The sequence below is a fragment of the Macrotis lagotis genome, chromosome 1, assembly GCF_037893015.1.
Source record: "Macrotis lagotis isolate mMagLag1 chromosome 1, bilby.v1.9.chrom.fasta, whole genome shotgun sequence".
NCBI classification, from domain to species: domain Eukaryota; kingdom Metazoa; phylum Chordata; class Mammalia; order Peramelemorphia; family Peramelidae; genus Macrotis; species Macrotis lagotis.
The window spans coordinates 629014391-629028616 of record NC_133658.1 but is presented as its reverse complement, the minus strand read 5'-3'; the positions used below and the strand labels follow the sequence as shown (position 1 = coordinate 629028616).

The 14226-nt window shown below is 33.4% G+C and overlaps 1 protein-coding gene across 4 annotated transcripts in view; it reads left to right on the top strand.

Annotated features, from left to right (window-relative positions):
- LRP1B (LDL receptor related protein 1B) overlaps positions 1-14226 on the top strand; it is a 2479914-nt gene that overhangs the window by 2187425 nt on the left and 278263 nt on the right. For all 4 annotated transcript variants that reach the window (XM_074215080.1, XM_074215079.1, XM_074215078.1 and 1 more), the window contains 4 exons: positions 360-508; positions 9922-10015; positions 12830-12946; positions 13069-13188. In XM_074215080.1, the coding sequence (XP_074071181.1) occupies positions 360-508; positions 9922-10015; positions 12830-12946; positions 13069-13188 (480 nt within the window). The remainder of the gene's footprint in view (positions 1-359; positions 509-9921; positions 10016-12829; positions 12947-13068; positions 13189-14226) is intronic.

Here is a 14226-nt window from a genome sequence, read left to right as displayed (position 1 = left end):
TAAGTGATGATTTTTTTTTTATTTTTATATTTGAAAACACACAGAAATCCTCATTCCAGAACTTAAAACTCGGTGTGAGTTTCAGAAAGAAGCTTTTCTTTTTTATGTAATATAAATACTCTTGTGTACTAGTGTTTTCTTTTAAACTACTTCATTGTAAAGTCAAATGCCATTTTTGCTCAGTATGTTACTTTTTTAGATGTTAAATTAGATTATCACTCCTGCCGAGATTCTAGCTCTTGATTACCAGATGCCTTGAAATATTTGGGGGCTTTAAAACATGTTCTGTGCCCTCCTCCTGCCAGTTTTCCAAGTCTTGAATACTAAATCATACTATATTTTTTTTCATCTGCCTGCAGTTGCTAAACATGTCTGTATGCTAAACAATGGAGGCTGTAGTCATCTGTGTCTCTTAGCCCCTGGCAGAACACACACCTGTGCATGCCCCACGAACTTTTACCTTGCAGCTGATAACAAGACCTGCCTCTCAAATTGTACAGCCAGTCAGGTAAGTAGAGGGTTAAGATATTGCTCCATGGGATATAGGGCAAAGTTTTTAATTCCTCTTTCTTTACCTATTTCTTTGGGAGCAAGGAAAAAAAGAGAGGGAGGGAGAGAGGAAGGAAGGAAAGGAAGATGAAAAGAAAGAAGGGATAGAGGGAAAAAATGAATAAAAGAAAAATTAGTAAATAATAAATCAAGATATTCTGCTGGGTTTGGGGTATAAAAATGTTAAAATTTGATTTATTTCCCCAACTCATTCTAAAGGAAATAGAATGAGTTGGGGAAATAAAATGATAGAAACCAATTTTCTGTGTGATGAGAGGTAGACTTAAATAACTGGTTAAATATACTTGGAGATAAAAAGAAAAAGGAGGATAGAGAAAGTTTTTCCAAATGTTCCATCAATGTACTGTAGTGTGAAATGGAATGAAAATCAAATTTTAATATTTTTGTTAAACATATGTGAAGTGGATTTTTGCACTCAAAGATCTCAATTATCTGTATAAAATGTGATTAATGATAACCCACCACCACCTGAGGCAGCCCATTTTGTTTTGGGGTAACTCTAATTGTTACAAAATTGTTCCTTATGTTGTCTAAATCTACTTCTCTTTTATTCTCCCTATCCCTAAAGCTGTCCTTTGGGCCCAAACAGAAAAAAGTTTACCTTGTTTATACATGAAAATCCTTTAAATACTTGTAGATAACTACAATAATAAATCTTCTAGGTCTTCTACTCTTCCTTCTATAGTTTCTCATTTTCCATGTTTTCAAGAAAAATCATTACCTGGGAGAGATAACTGGGTTTTATCAGAATGATAGCATCCAAGAAAATATAATCTCTACCTAGAGTAAATCTCTGATTAGCCATTTTGACCTCTCCTCCCAAACACACTCTGGAAACTTTTGCCTGCTTCTACTACACAGCACAAGTATCACCTAATCCCAAGCCACCCCTGCCACCCCGGCCACTTTCCAGGGCTCTACCTTCCTCCCATTGCTATGTTCTCATTCCTAAGCAAATTTTGTTAGGTGGGGATATGAGAAAAACAACCAAGATTAGACTGCATTGTTTGGAAAAGTGTGCAGTCTTTCAAATTAGAATGTTGATACAATAGCTTTACTGTTAGCTGGCAATTTTATTTGTAGCAGTATAAGTTTTAATAATTCCCTTTCCAATGGTTGATTGGTAAATACCCAATTGATTTATTGGTGCAGCTCAATAGCACAGGGGAACCTGTGTTAAAATCTGACATCTGGCAGTTGCTTCCAGAGAATTCAATCCACAGACAGTAAGGGGGTAGGGAGAGACTGCAAAGGTCTCTCTGCTATCCCTGGGGCAGGACTATGCTATTTTGTACCTACTCAGATTCAGATTACAGTCTGGGTCCCCATACTGCCATAGAGAGCAGGGACCCTCCTCACAGCTCTGGGCAGAGGGAAGAGCTTGTGGTCATCCACAGACCAGAGCACAGGCCAGGGGAACAATCAGAGCCTCTCATAAGACCTTGAAGGAATTAAGGTGTGAGGGGTATCCCCAAAACCCCCAAAAGATTTAGAAGTGTGGTAATCAGCTCATATTCTGAGGAAATGAGCAAACAACAGAAAAATAGAAAATTACTTTGGTCCCATAGAGGATCAAAATGTACACTCAGAAGATGATGAAGTAAAAGCTTCTGGATCCAAAACCTCCAAGAGAAATAGGAATTGATTTCAGGCTATGGAAGAGCTCAAAAAAGATTTAAAAAAGCAAATAAGCTAGGTAGAGGAAAAATTGAGAAGAGAAATGAAAGCAATGCAGGAAAATCATGAAAACCAAGTCAACAGTTCAGTTAAGGAAATAACAAAAAAATACAGAAGAAAATAAGTTGGGGGAACTGTAAGCTGATCTAATATGGTAGAGCAATTTGGAATTATGCCCCAAGTCCTATAAAATTGTACTTACTGTTTGAGCCAGTGTCCCAAAGAAATAAAAAAAAAAAAGGTGGGGGTGGGTGGGAGGGGAGAACCTATTTGTACAAAAAACAATTTATAGCAGTTCTTTTTGTGGTGACCAAGAATTGGAAATTGAGGGAATGTCCATCATTTGAGGAATAACTGAATAAGTGGTGATATATGATTGTAATGGGATACTATTGTGATATAAGAAATGACAAACAGTATGATTTCCAAAAAACCACAAAGATTTACATGAACTGAGGCAAAATGAATTGATCAGAACCAGGAGATCATTACTTTCAGTAATAACAATATTTTATGATAATCAACTATGAATGACTTAGCTATACTCAGCAATATAGTAATCTAAAATAATCCAAAGAATTTGGAATGAAAATGCTATTAATCTTCAGAGAAATAACTGATGGACTCTGAAAGTAGATTAGCATACTATTTTTCACCTTACTTTTTGTGGCATTTTGTGTTTTTTATCCTTTGGTCTGTGTTCTCATTTACTTGACCAACACAGAAATATGTTCTGAATTATTGAAAATATAATATATAAAATTGTTTATAGTCTCATGGAGAATCAGGGGAAGGGAGGGAAGAATTTTTAAAGAAGAAAAATTTTTAAATGTTGAAAATTATTTTATATGTAATTATATATGCAATACATAGAAAGTAATGAAATGCTATTCAAAAAAGATAAAGAAACCTACTGCCACCACCTTCAAATGAATTATGACAAAATACAATAATTTTTAGTAACAGTTGTGGTTTGAGGTCCTTTACTATGACATATAATAGACATCAATATTAATGGAAATAAAATTCAAAATGGGAAAGCACTTGTTTTTAAGATCATGAACACACTTACTAGTTAATATAGATTCATTTCTTGCTCATTTACCACTTAACTGAGAAATAGTATTGGCTCATTTCCTTCATTTCAGTCAATACTGCATTGCATGGTACTTTACCTAAGTGCTTTCTCATTGAAAACCACAGATATTCCAGTGAGGTATGTATTTGGACAACTTAAATGATAGTTTCTTTTCTGTGAGACTATTTCTTTCTATCAGGAAGCTGATCATGACTTTGTTACCTATTTCATCTTATTTCTTCCTATTTCTGGCAACCTTTTGGTTCAATTTGGTATCATATTTTTTCCTTACTCTCTCGCCCTGCTTCCACTTCTTAAAACTAATCCTGCATTAAAACACCACAGGCTTCTCTACTCTCATTTACATGCAGCTAAACAGAAATGGAGAAATCATGCAACTGTGTGACGATTTAAAATGAACTTTTGTTACACAATCTCAACTGGTCCTTCACTACAATACTTCACTACTTAACTGATCCTTCAGTCCCCTCTAATTGATTTTCTATCTCATTCTCCACAATGTTTTCCCAACTTTCTCTTCGATTCTCAAGTCTTCTACCCCACCTTTCTTTCCAAAAACCTTATAGTTGGACCTTACCTCATACAGGGATAATACATAAAATTTGCTATGTTTTTCTCATAATCATTGAATATTATAATTCTTTCTCTTCTTATTACCTGCCTTCTCCAACAAAGAGCATGCCCTTCTCTTCACTAAACCAAGCACCTTTATTTATAACCTTAATCTCATCCTCTACCATGTTCTCCAGAACATTACCAACAATAATCCCCCCTCCTAATCTTCAATCTCTCATTATCTCCTGGTTCTTTTCCTGCTGCCTAAAGTTCTCATATTTTGGAAAAAAAAACCTTTCTAGCTCTTACTATTCTCTCAAAGTATTATCCTATATGTCTCCTCCCTTTCTCAATCAAAGTTCTGAAAAATTATTTATTTATAATTGTTGTCTTCTCTCTTAACTCGCAATTCTTAATTAATTCTTTGCAATCTGGTTTCCAATTTCATCACTCAACTAAGACCATCCTTTCTAAAATCACCAATGTCCTTATTATTAACAAATCTCATCAACCTTCCTTACTCTTTATCCTTGACAGCTTTATAGTATTTACCCGTTTTGACTATTTTTTCCTCCAGTATACTCTCCATATTTTCATTAGATTGATATCTCTTGATTTCCTTCTTTGTATGTGATTTTGTTGAATTATCATCCAAGATATACCTCCTAACTATATATGCTTTTACTCAAATCCTTTTAGCTTAGCACTCTATTCTTTGTATCCTTAATAATTTCATTAATTATCATCTTTATAATAATGATTATGCATATATATATACATATATGTGTATATGCATAATCATTATTATAAATATGATAATTATAAAGATGATAATGTCTTTGTGTGTGTGTGTGTGTGTGTGTGTGTGTGTGTGTGTGTGTGTGTGTGTATTATAGCCCTGGACTCTTTCCTAAGTTCCAGCAATATATAGCCAACTGTCTATTGAACATTTCCAAATGGATTTCTCAAACTCAGATATGTTCAAAATAGAATCCATTATCTAGTCCAAGGATCTAATATTCTCTCACATTCTGCTGAGAGCACTACCATCCTTACAATCAACAAGCTTTGTAATGTTCCTCTCATTATTTATTTCTCACATGATAATCTCTAATGTCTGATCAGTTGCTATATCATATTTATTTACAACAATATCTCTTGTATCTGTCCTCTGGCTACTTATATAGACTCCAACCTGAAGGTCATTGTTCACCTGAACTTTCCAATTGTTCTCTCTCTTAAGTCTCTCCTTATATCAATCTACACTCCTCTCAAAATGGTATTCCAATGTTTGAGCTCTCACCATGTCATTCTTTATTCAATAAAACACCCTGATTCCCAATTACTTCTCATAAGAATTAGAAAATTCTCTATCCTTTGAAATTTTTCAAAATCTGGCCTTGACCTGCCTTTCTAATAACCAAACATTGTCCCTCTTCATGGATGCTTTGGTCTAGCCAAAATGGCCTTTTTTTGATGTTCCTCACACATGAGACTTCATCTTCAGTGTATTGTCCTCTGTACTTGTCCTCCTTACCTAGAATATTCTTATCCTCTGCTTCTAGAATCCTTACCTTCTTTCATATCTTCATTCAGATGCTATTTTCTATGTAAAATCTTTCCTAACTGTACCAACAGCTAATGTTTTTTCCCATATTACCTGGTATCTATTTTACTACATAAACCTTTTTGGATATGTATATTGTCTCTGCCAAGCTAGTTTGCAAACTTTTCCAGGGCAGGAACTATTTCACAACTGTCTGTATTCACTTGACCTTGCCCAATGCCTGGCACATGGGAAGCTCTAAATAAATACATGTGGATCAATTAACTTGCCTTGCATGACAGATATTAGGTCTTACCCTCTCCTCTCAGCAATTTAACTGCCACAAGGGATATATAATTCAGAATGAGAAGGACTCTTTCCTCCAACTCTGACTGCAATCACTTAGGCATTTTTGTCATTCATCTGCTACATATGACTAACCCACCAGGACTTGGATATGTGATCTCAGAGTTTCCTGATAAGCCAATGATTTAAAAAGAGAACATAACAATCCCAGCAAAAATAATGACTAATAACTTGATGTCATTGTGAATTATGATTCATTCAACTGATGCAGATGAAAGTCTCAAAGCAGATGTCTTTTTTGTTCATTGCATAGACCTGTGACTGAATTTACTGGAATTTTGCAATAGGGTCTCCCTTAGCCTTGAAAAGTAGATGTAAAGCTCATCATCATGTCTTAAATAAAAGTATTTCTCACTTGGTAAGGATCTAGGAAACTTGTAATCTGCTACCAAAGCATGTAAGGATCTAGAGACACCTTTAGTCACAGTGAAATATCACAGGAGTTTTTTTTTAATGATGTAGAAATGACTGCTCCATTTGGGAATAATTCCCAACTTCATATACTACTTATAGTTTATGCAACACTGAGCAGATCATTGAACCTCCTTGGGCTTCTAACCCTTTCATCCCTAAAGTGATGATGGGATGAGGTGACCTGCAGGATCCCTTCCAGTTCTAAATCTACTATTCTGTGAACCTAATAATTATAATAAAAACCTGTTAGTACTCAGATACCATGATGTTGCATCACTGAGAGGCCAGTAAATAGGAAACACAATTTTAAGCAAAAGAGATGATCATTTAAGGCAAACAATGAACCATATGTAACTACAGACAAATTGTAAATTACTTTCCTGCAATACAGTACATTTTTCATGGACAATTGATCATATGCTTTATATTGTAAAGGATGTATTTTTTTTGTCATCACCAGATCATTAAGACATTTTAATGACATCATGCAAATGGTACTAGAGTAATTCTTTAAATTTAATAACTCACAAAATCAGACTTTACTATATTTATATTAATTCCACTAGGAATTAAAATGCATGAGACCTAAGTGGAACTAAAGAGGGGCTTTCTTCTGAGATTCAAGGGAAACTCCCTTTAACACTAACCTTTTCAAAAGTAAAAGGCTTTTTTTTTAGTTTCCTAGTGATGATATAAATGAAGGCTTCAGCTACTTCATCTAAAGCAGAGTACATAATGGGATTTTGTGTCCCTTATTCTTGTGCTAGTGTTAGGATGAATTTCTTTTAGTAATTACTTTATAGTCCTTACTTCTTGTGGGTGATAAGAATGTAATCCTTAATTTATTTTATGAAGATATTAGTCTTTGGGAACATTTACTGTGAAGGAGACTTTACATTTATATTTAGTGTTAATCTTCTTTAAGTTACTGAGTATAAGGATGAAAAATGCATCACAGACTAGAAATAGAAAAGATCTTCCTTCTGAGAGTAATGAAAAGATGCTGATTAGCATAAAAACTGTAACATGATAAATATATTTTACCCTTGCTTTCTCTTTACTCAAATGTCATTTTAAGTTCCTATTTAAAATGAAACAGCAAATCATGGGGCTGTAAATGGTTCCAATAGTTAGTGTTTATTTTAATAAGACTCATCTAGTGAATAAAGAATTTTACAGTTTTTTTTGAAATCAATATTTGAAGGATTTTGAAAATAGTACAGTCCTTTGAAATTCTAAAGTGCTTCATTTGATTAGTTGTACTTACTATCCTTGCAATGGAATACCGTGTGTGTGTGTGTGTGTGTGTGTGTGTGTGTGTGTGTGTGCATGTGTATGTCTGCCAAGGCCATCACTATCCAGTCACTCTCTATGACAATGATTCTTCCCATTCTCCCAGAGCCATAGGAGGTAGAAACACAACAGATATCAATACAGGTTCAACCAATATAGGCAAAACAGCAAAGCTGTTATATTGTCACTTGGATTTATAGCCCTGTTGTTCAAAGATAACAAACAGGTTTCCAAATCAGTTCTGCTGACCTTTAATAAAGATGAATAATCAAATGCACAACAATTTGCTGAGGGATAGAAGATATGGTGAATAACCAACTGAGCTAATAAAATTATGATTACCCTTATCCCAAGTCAAATGTGCTTTGTACAACAATGCCTGTGACCTTTTCTCATCTTTTTCCATTCCTCAAGAAACTAATACAGTCACAAAGATACCTTTCAGCACCTTCACGTTTTTCTTCATGTTAGAAGAAGGATATATTCACTGTCACATTAAAGTTAATGGCAACATCTGCCCTTGAATCAGCTTAATGTCATGCCAAACAAGTCCAGAGGAAGCTAACAAGCTCGCTTTGGTTTGAAGAAAGCCAGTCCATGTTAAAAGGATACTTGGGAAGTCATATTTCTTCCTAATTCTATTCCATCCAAGCCCCTTACCATATGCAAGACACTGTTCTAAGATGTAGGGATAAAAAGAGAAAAATGAAACATTTTTTTCAAACTTCAAGAGGTTTATTTTCTACTAGACTAAACAATTTGTACACAGTTACATAAATAAAAAGTACAAAATAATTGAGGAAGATATATGAAGGTGGTCATGAGGAAAATTCAAATAACTGAATTAAGGGAGCTAGTGATTACAAGTGGCAGAGATGAGAAGGAAGAATAGTTCAGGTACAGAAGGGAAGAGAGAAAAGTCTTGAGAGGTGAGGTGGGAGAATCATATTTCATTGAGTAGAATTTCAAATACTGGGAACATCAATCTTCTTTGGAGAAATGTTTCATATTTTTTATTTATCTATCTATCTATCTATTTATTTATTTAGCTAAATCACTCATCAAAACTGAAAATAAATACCAATAACTTCACTGTCAGTTAATGGAAAGTGATGTAAAATAATTCATGAAAACTCTTGAATGATGAATCTATAAAGAGCCATAAACTTGCTTAATTTGGAAAAATATTACAAAAATATGCATTTTATTTAATTTCCTTTAGGACAAGGAAGGGGATGGAAGTTTTTAATTCTAAACTTAGGGAAACTTCTTGAACATTCTACTCTCTAGTTGGCATAATTAAGAGAGTTTGGCATAGAAGAGACATTTAGTCTGTCAAAAACTTTCAAGTTTATGTGTCTTCCCTTGAAAAAACACTTCTATTTTTTGTACTTTCTGCAGGTGAGAGATGAACAGAATGTTGCTGAGAAAAAGATTATTTATGGTCTTAGGTACTCACTGGCATGCATTAGCTATGCTTGGTGCCTGCTGAGTATACCAACAGTGATGTTTCCAGGGAAAATAGTGTTTCTGTCTCTAGGTGAAATGGGACAGCTAACCTCTGGCATGATTCACATAGACATATGGGGCAATAATATTGTTCTGAATTTTTATTATTTTTGAATTGGGTCAATTGAGAGCCAAATTGCCTGTGAATAGAGAGTGACTTGTAGAATTTTGGGCCCTCTGCAATTTCTCATTTTTTACCTGACACTTCAATCAGAAAGAAAAACCCATATTTTAGAATTTCAGTAGGAAAACTCACATTTTTCCTGGTGATTTTTTCCTTTGGTCAGTAAAAATTAATTGATTAATTTAAAGAATTTGTGTTGAAATGGGTAGTTTTATGGAGTATTTGGAAAAAATCATTATTGATAATTTTTCTTCTACCCTTATCTATCAAGGTCATCTATCAAAAAAGTTCAATAACTTTACTTCATGTTGTGTTGTCAGCGATTTTGCTATACTTTCTGTCGGTTGAAAATAGATGACCTTGAGTCAACTCAAATTATAATCCATAATAACTGGAAATACTTGCTATAATGACTTGAATTGTCTTAATAAATATTTTTTTCGTAATAAGTTAGGTTAGATAGAATATTTGGGTGAAGTGGAAGTAGAGCATTTTCTATTGCTCAGCCTCAAGGTCATCTTCACCTCTTTCTATTTCTAATAACTATCAATGGAACTTCTAACTGGGGAGCAAATATTGGAACTATATCCTTTACAATTTGTTTCTTTGCCTGAAAACTTCTTTAAATAATCACAATTCAAAAGTTGACTTTTTTATATCATTTATCTTATTATTATTGGTTTCATTGTGCAGTTACATATGTATATTTATATATAAATGGAACACACATATATAATATACAATATGATTGATTTTTTTTCTTTTTAGTTTCGATGCAAAACTGATAAATGTATCCCATTCTGGTGGAAATGTGACACTGTGGATGACTGTGGAGATGGATCTGATGAACCTGATGACTGCCGTGAGTGTATTTAGAAATGATATTTAAAATTTAGAACTTCTAGAATCATGTATTCCTACAAAAATTGAAGCTAGGGCTCAAATGCTACCTTTTTATTTCTCTTAAAAATGAAAAAAATGTTTTCCATACCAGTCATGTCACTTTAAAAACATTCTGAAGTGATAGAAGTCTTAAAGAAATTATGGATGACTATTATACTTCTATCAATCTTATCTGTAAACTAACCAGGGTATGTGTAACTTTTTTAAAAAGGTATTTTCAATATAGTTTTGATGTAACATAAAACAAAATTAGAAGACAAAAAATTTAAGCCTTTTGACATTTTTCAAACTTAAACTTTACCTTTTGAGAGTAGTTTATATTTCTCCATTAACTAATTTTGAACATTACTATTTTGTAAGCTCTCAAGCTTTGAATAGCTACAAAGGTATGAGGTGTTACCAATCTCTGTCTAGAGACATATGCATGAGTGGCTTTGCAAATTACTATTTCTTAAATTGTCACTGTTAACTTTGGTCATAATGCACAAGTAGCAGGTGAGTTTCTTGTCTTAGATAGAGGTCGAAGAATTGGTCACTCTAATACTGCTCTATCAGGTTGAAGTTGGGTTGCAATCAAGCATGATAACACCTTCAATATCTCCCATGATGGTTGCCATGATTTTGACCTTTACCAGCTGAATACTAGATTCTTAGATGTAGTAGGTAATGAATGAGTTGAAGCAACAACAGTCCATAAACCTAGTCATCAAAAACAAAACAAAAGCAAATTATTTGAAAAACAGCATTTCTGCATATAAAATTACTTGAACTGACTGTTCTTAAAGTAACTCTCAATTTTTTTTTTAATTGACCCTCCAGACTCTTCTGGTTCCAGTGAGAGGTTTTTCCAAATTCTAATTTCGGACACTTGTTGACAAAGAGATGTTATTAGGGTGATTCACCAGGTCCCTACATCACAAATAATAATCTCTCCTTTTAGCATTGTATATCTCCAGAAATAATTCCCTATGACACTTCACTCAGCCATCACAACAGGAAAATCTCTAGGGTAATGTGGGTACCTTGCTGTAATGGAAGTGTTTCTTCTAGTAATTGTAACTCTGGACTTGAGAGCCTTATTATGGATTACAGAGTTTTGATTTTAAAGAAATATTTTCAGAGATTGGACTTGGAATTCCAGATTAAAGGGGAAACATGGGAAATGTTTACAAGGAGAGAAAGTGAATGTAGGAAAAACTGGCACCATATAAAATTCACCATTAAACTCAGCAAAAGCAAAACATTTTATTTTAAGAAAATTTTAATAAGTAGAAAATGTGGGCAAAATACCACTTTAGGCAGTAGAAAAGGTACAAAGTTTAGATACGGAACAATTTATACCTCCATGGAGTTTAAAATCTAGGAAGATCCAACATGTTGACTAAGAACTATAAAACTTGATGATATATAAGTCACAAAAACAGTACATGCATAGTCCTGTGCAGTATCTATACATTCATTGTGGACTAATGCAGACTTATAATTAAGAATCTTTGTAAGAAACATACTGACTAGTTTGCTATTATAGCACTTTGATTTGTTTTAATGGACTTAAGCAAAAAAAGAATAATTTTAATAAGTACCAAAGGGAAAAAAATACAGTTCTAATAATGTCACTTCTTATTAGCAGTTCCCAACCTTGTTCTTATTATCTTATATGAATTCCCATAGGCATTATCTCAATCCTGAAATGTATCTCTTTATCTCTGCCTGTTGAAATCCTGTGCTTCCACTCAGAAGCCAATTTCTCTGAGAAATCTTCATTTATTATCCTTCCATGCTGAAAATGTTCTTTCACTCCCCAATTTTTTCCTAGCTCCCCTTCTGAGTCTCTCTTACCGCTATCATACCTTACTTCCCAGTTGATTTCTTTGTATGACTGTATGTCCTCTCTTGTAAATAAATTATAAACTATTTGAAAGCAGATATTGTGTCATTTATTATCTTTGTATTTCTAGTGAAGAGCAGAGGTTTCTCCACATCAAATATGCTTTAAAAATCTGTTGAATTATTTAATTGAATTAATTCCCTGGAATATATTAAGAAACCATTGTTATAACACAGATTTTTGTGCCAAGGCTTATAACACATTTTATGGGCCTCATTAACAAAGTGGCTATTTTCTTTTTTTGAATATGTGTTCAATTGATATTCCATAATAAAAATTCAGTTTTACCCTTAGGAGTTACTCATTATAGTATCATCTTAAATTTTACTATATGGAAAATATCCCATTATTTATTATAAATCATATTGTCTTTATCCAACAAAAGAAATTATAAGTGGAACCTGTAGACAGCATATATTAGTGATATGAGTCATTCTGATATTGTTAGTATTTGTGAATATATCTATACAAGAATTTAAAACTATTCTATCAGAGGGAATACAAAGATAGGATAATATATGATTTTCTTTTTCTAAATGTGTTTAAAATGCTCTTTGTGAGAGATAGTCTATTCTATTCACTAATATCAATATAACTTTATTAAAAGCAGAATACATTTATGTGTCCCCCCGTATTCTTTTATTTTCCTTACTGTGATTTTGTGAAGGATAATGTGGAGGCAGCTTGAGCTATTCATAGATTAGCAGCACATTTGAATCAGATCACTATCTGATTGTTAGACATTAACATTTAACTTCAAGAAACATTTAGAATAATATCATAATAAATATTTTGAATGTCAGAAAAGCAATATTAATAAGCTATGAGCCAAGTCTGCAATTCCATAAGGTTTAAAAAAAATTTTTATTCCCCCTCCCTCCCCAGCTGAATTTAAATGTCAACCAGGCAGATTTCAATGTGGAACTGGACTTTGTGCTCTGCCAGCTTTTATCTGTGATGGAGAAAATGATTGTGGGGACAACTCTGATGAACTCAACTGTGGTGGGTAATTGCATACTAACTTAAGAATGTGAATCTAATTCTTAGCTGATTACATTTTCTTCTATTTATATTCAAACCCAGACTTCAGTTTTGATTTCCCTCTCTTCCTCTCTATCTTTCAGACACACATGTTTGCCTGTCAGGTCAGTTCAAGTGCACCAAGAATCAAAAATGTATCCCAATAAACCTCAGGTGCAATGGACAAGATGACTGTGGGGATGAAGAAGATGAAAGAGACTGCCGTAAGTCATCCTCACAGAGCTCTGCATCACCAGTGACCTTTGCTGGGAATTGGGCTATAAATTTGCATCTTTTGATGATTTGGTGGAGCCTTTTAGAAGGATATGAAATCAGGTCATGACTCAACAGAAACAGCTAGGGTAGCCTGTTTCAAATGCTTGTATGCTGTGAATGCAAACACAAAACCAAAAAATTGTTGTCTTTGAAAAAAAGATAGTTGGAAATCATGAAAAAATTACAGCAAGGAAATTCATTTTCTTAACACTAAAATGTAATTTTCCTTTTTTCCCCATAATAATTATTAAAAAGGCGGAAATATTTGTCTAATATGATTTTAATTGCCCATTATCTCAGCATCAGCAGTAGCCACAGCTCAAACTTGAACATCATTTTTTCTTTCAGAGTAGTTTTTTTCCCCACTTGATATTTCTAAATTTCAAGTGACATCTGCATGAAAATTTAGCATACTTAGTACAATTCTGATTATTGTTCCAGGTCAAATTTCATTACAATTGACTGTAAGGGCCTGGTCACAATCTTTTATCTGATTTTGTTTGATCAGAAAAAGAGGCACTCGCTTGGGGCATGGAAATCATCTTCTTTTATGTTTCTGTGTTAATTTCATGTTATGCCACAGGAATTGTTCTGTAATATTTAGGTTTAAAAAAATTAAGAACTTTCTAAAGCAAATTATTTATTAATTTAATTGTGGGGAGGGACCCTTTATACAAAATAAAATATATTTGACATACATTAGACTGTTCCCTTACAATAGATTCATACATAGGTAGGTTAAGTTTTAATTCCCAGAAGTGGAAAGGATTGGCTTTATGAAAATTTTGCTTTAAAAAGAAAAAATTTCATTTGAGATAGTAGAGGAAATAGCTAGTTCTTTTTTGATTCTTTTAATGGATTGATTAATTATTGATTCTTTTAAGTGTTAAAGGAAACTTTTCATAGTATTTCCTATCTAAAGTATGCCTCTAAACAGAGGCTAGAAAAAAGTGATATCAAGCCTTCCTTCCTAGGGAGTCCTTATC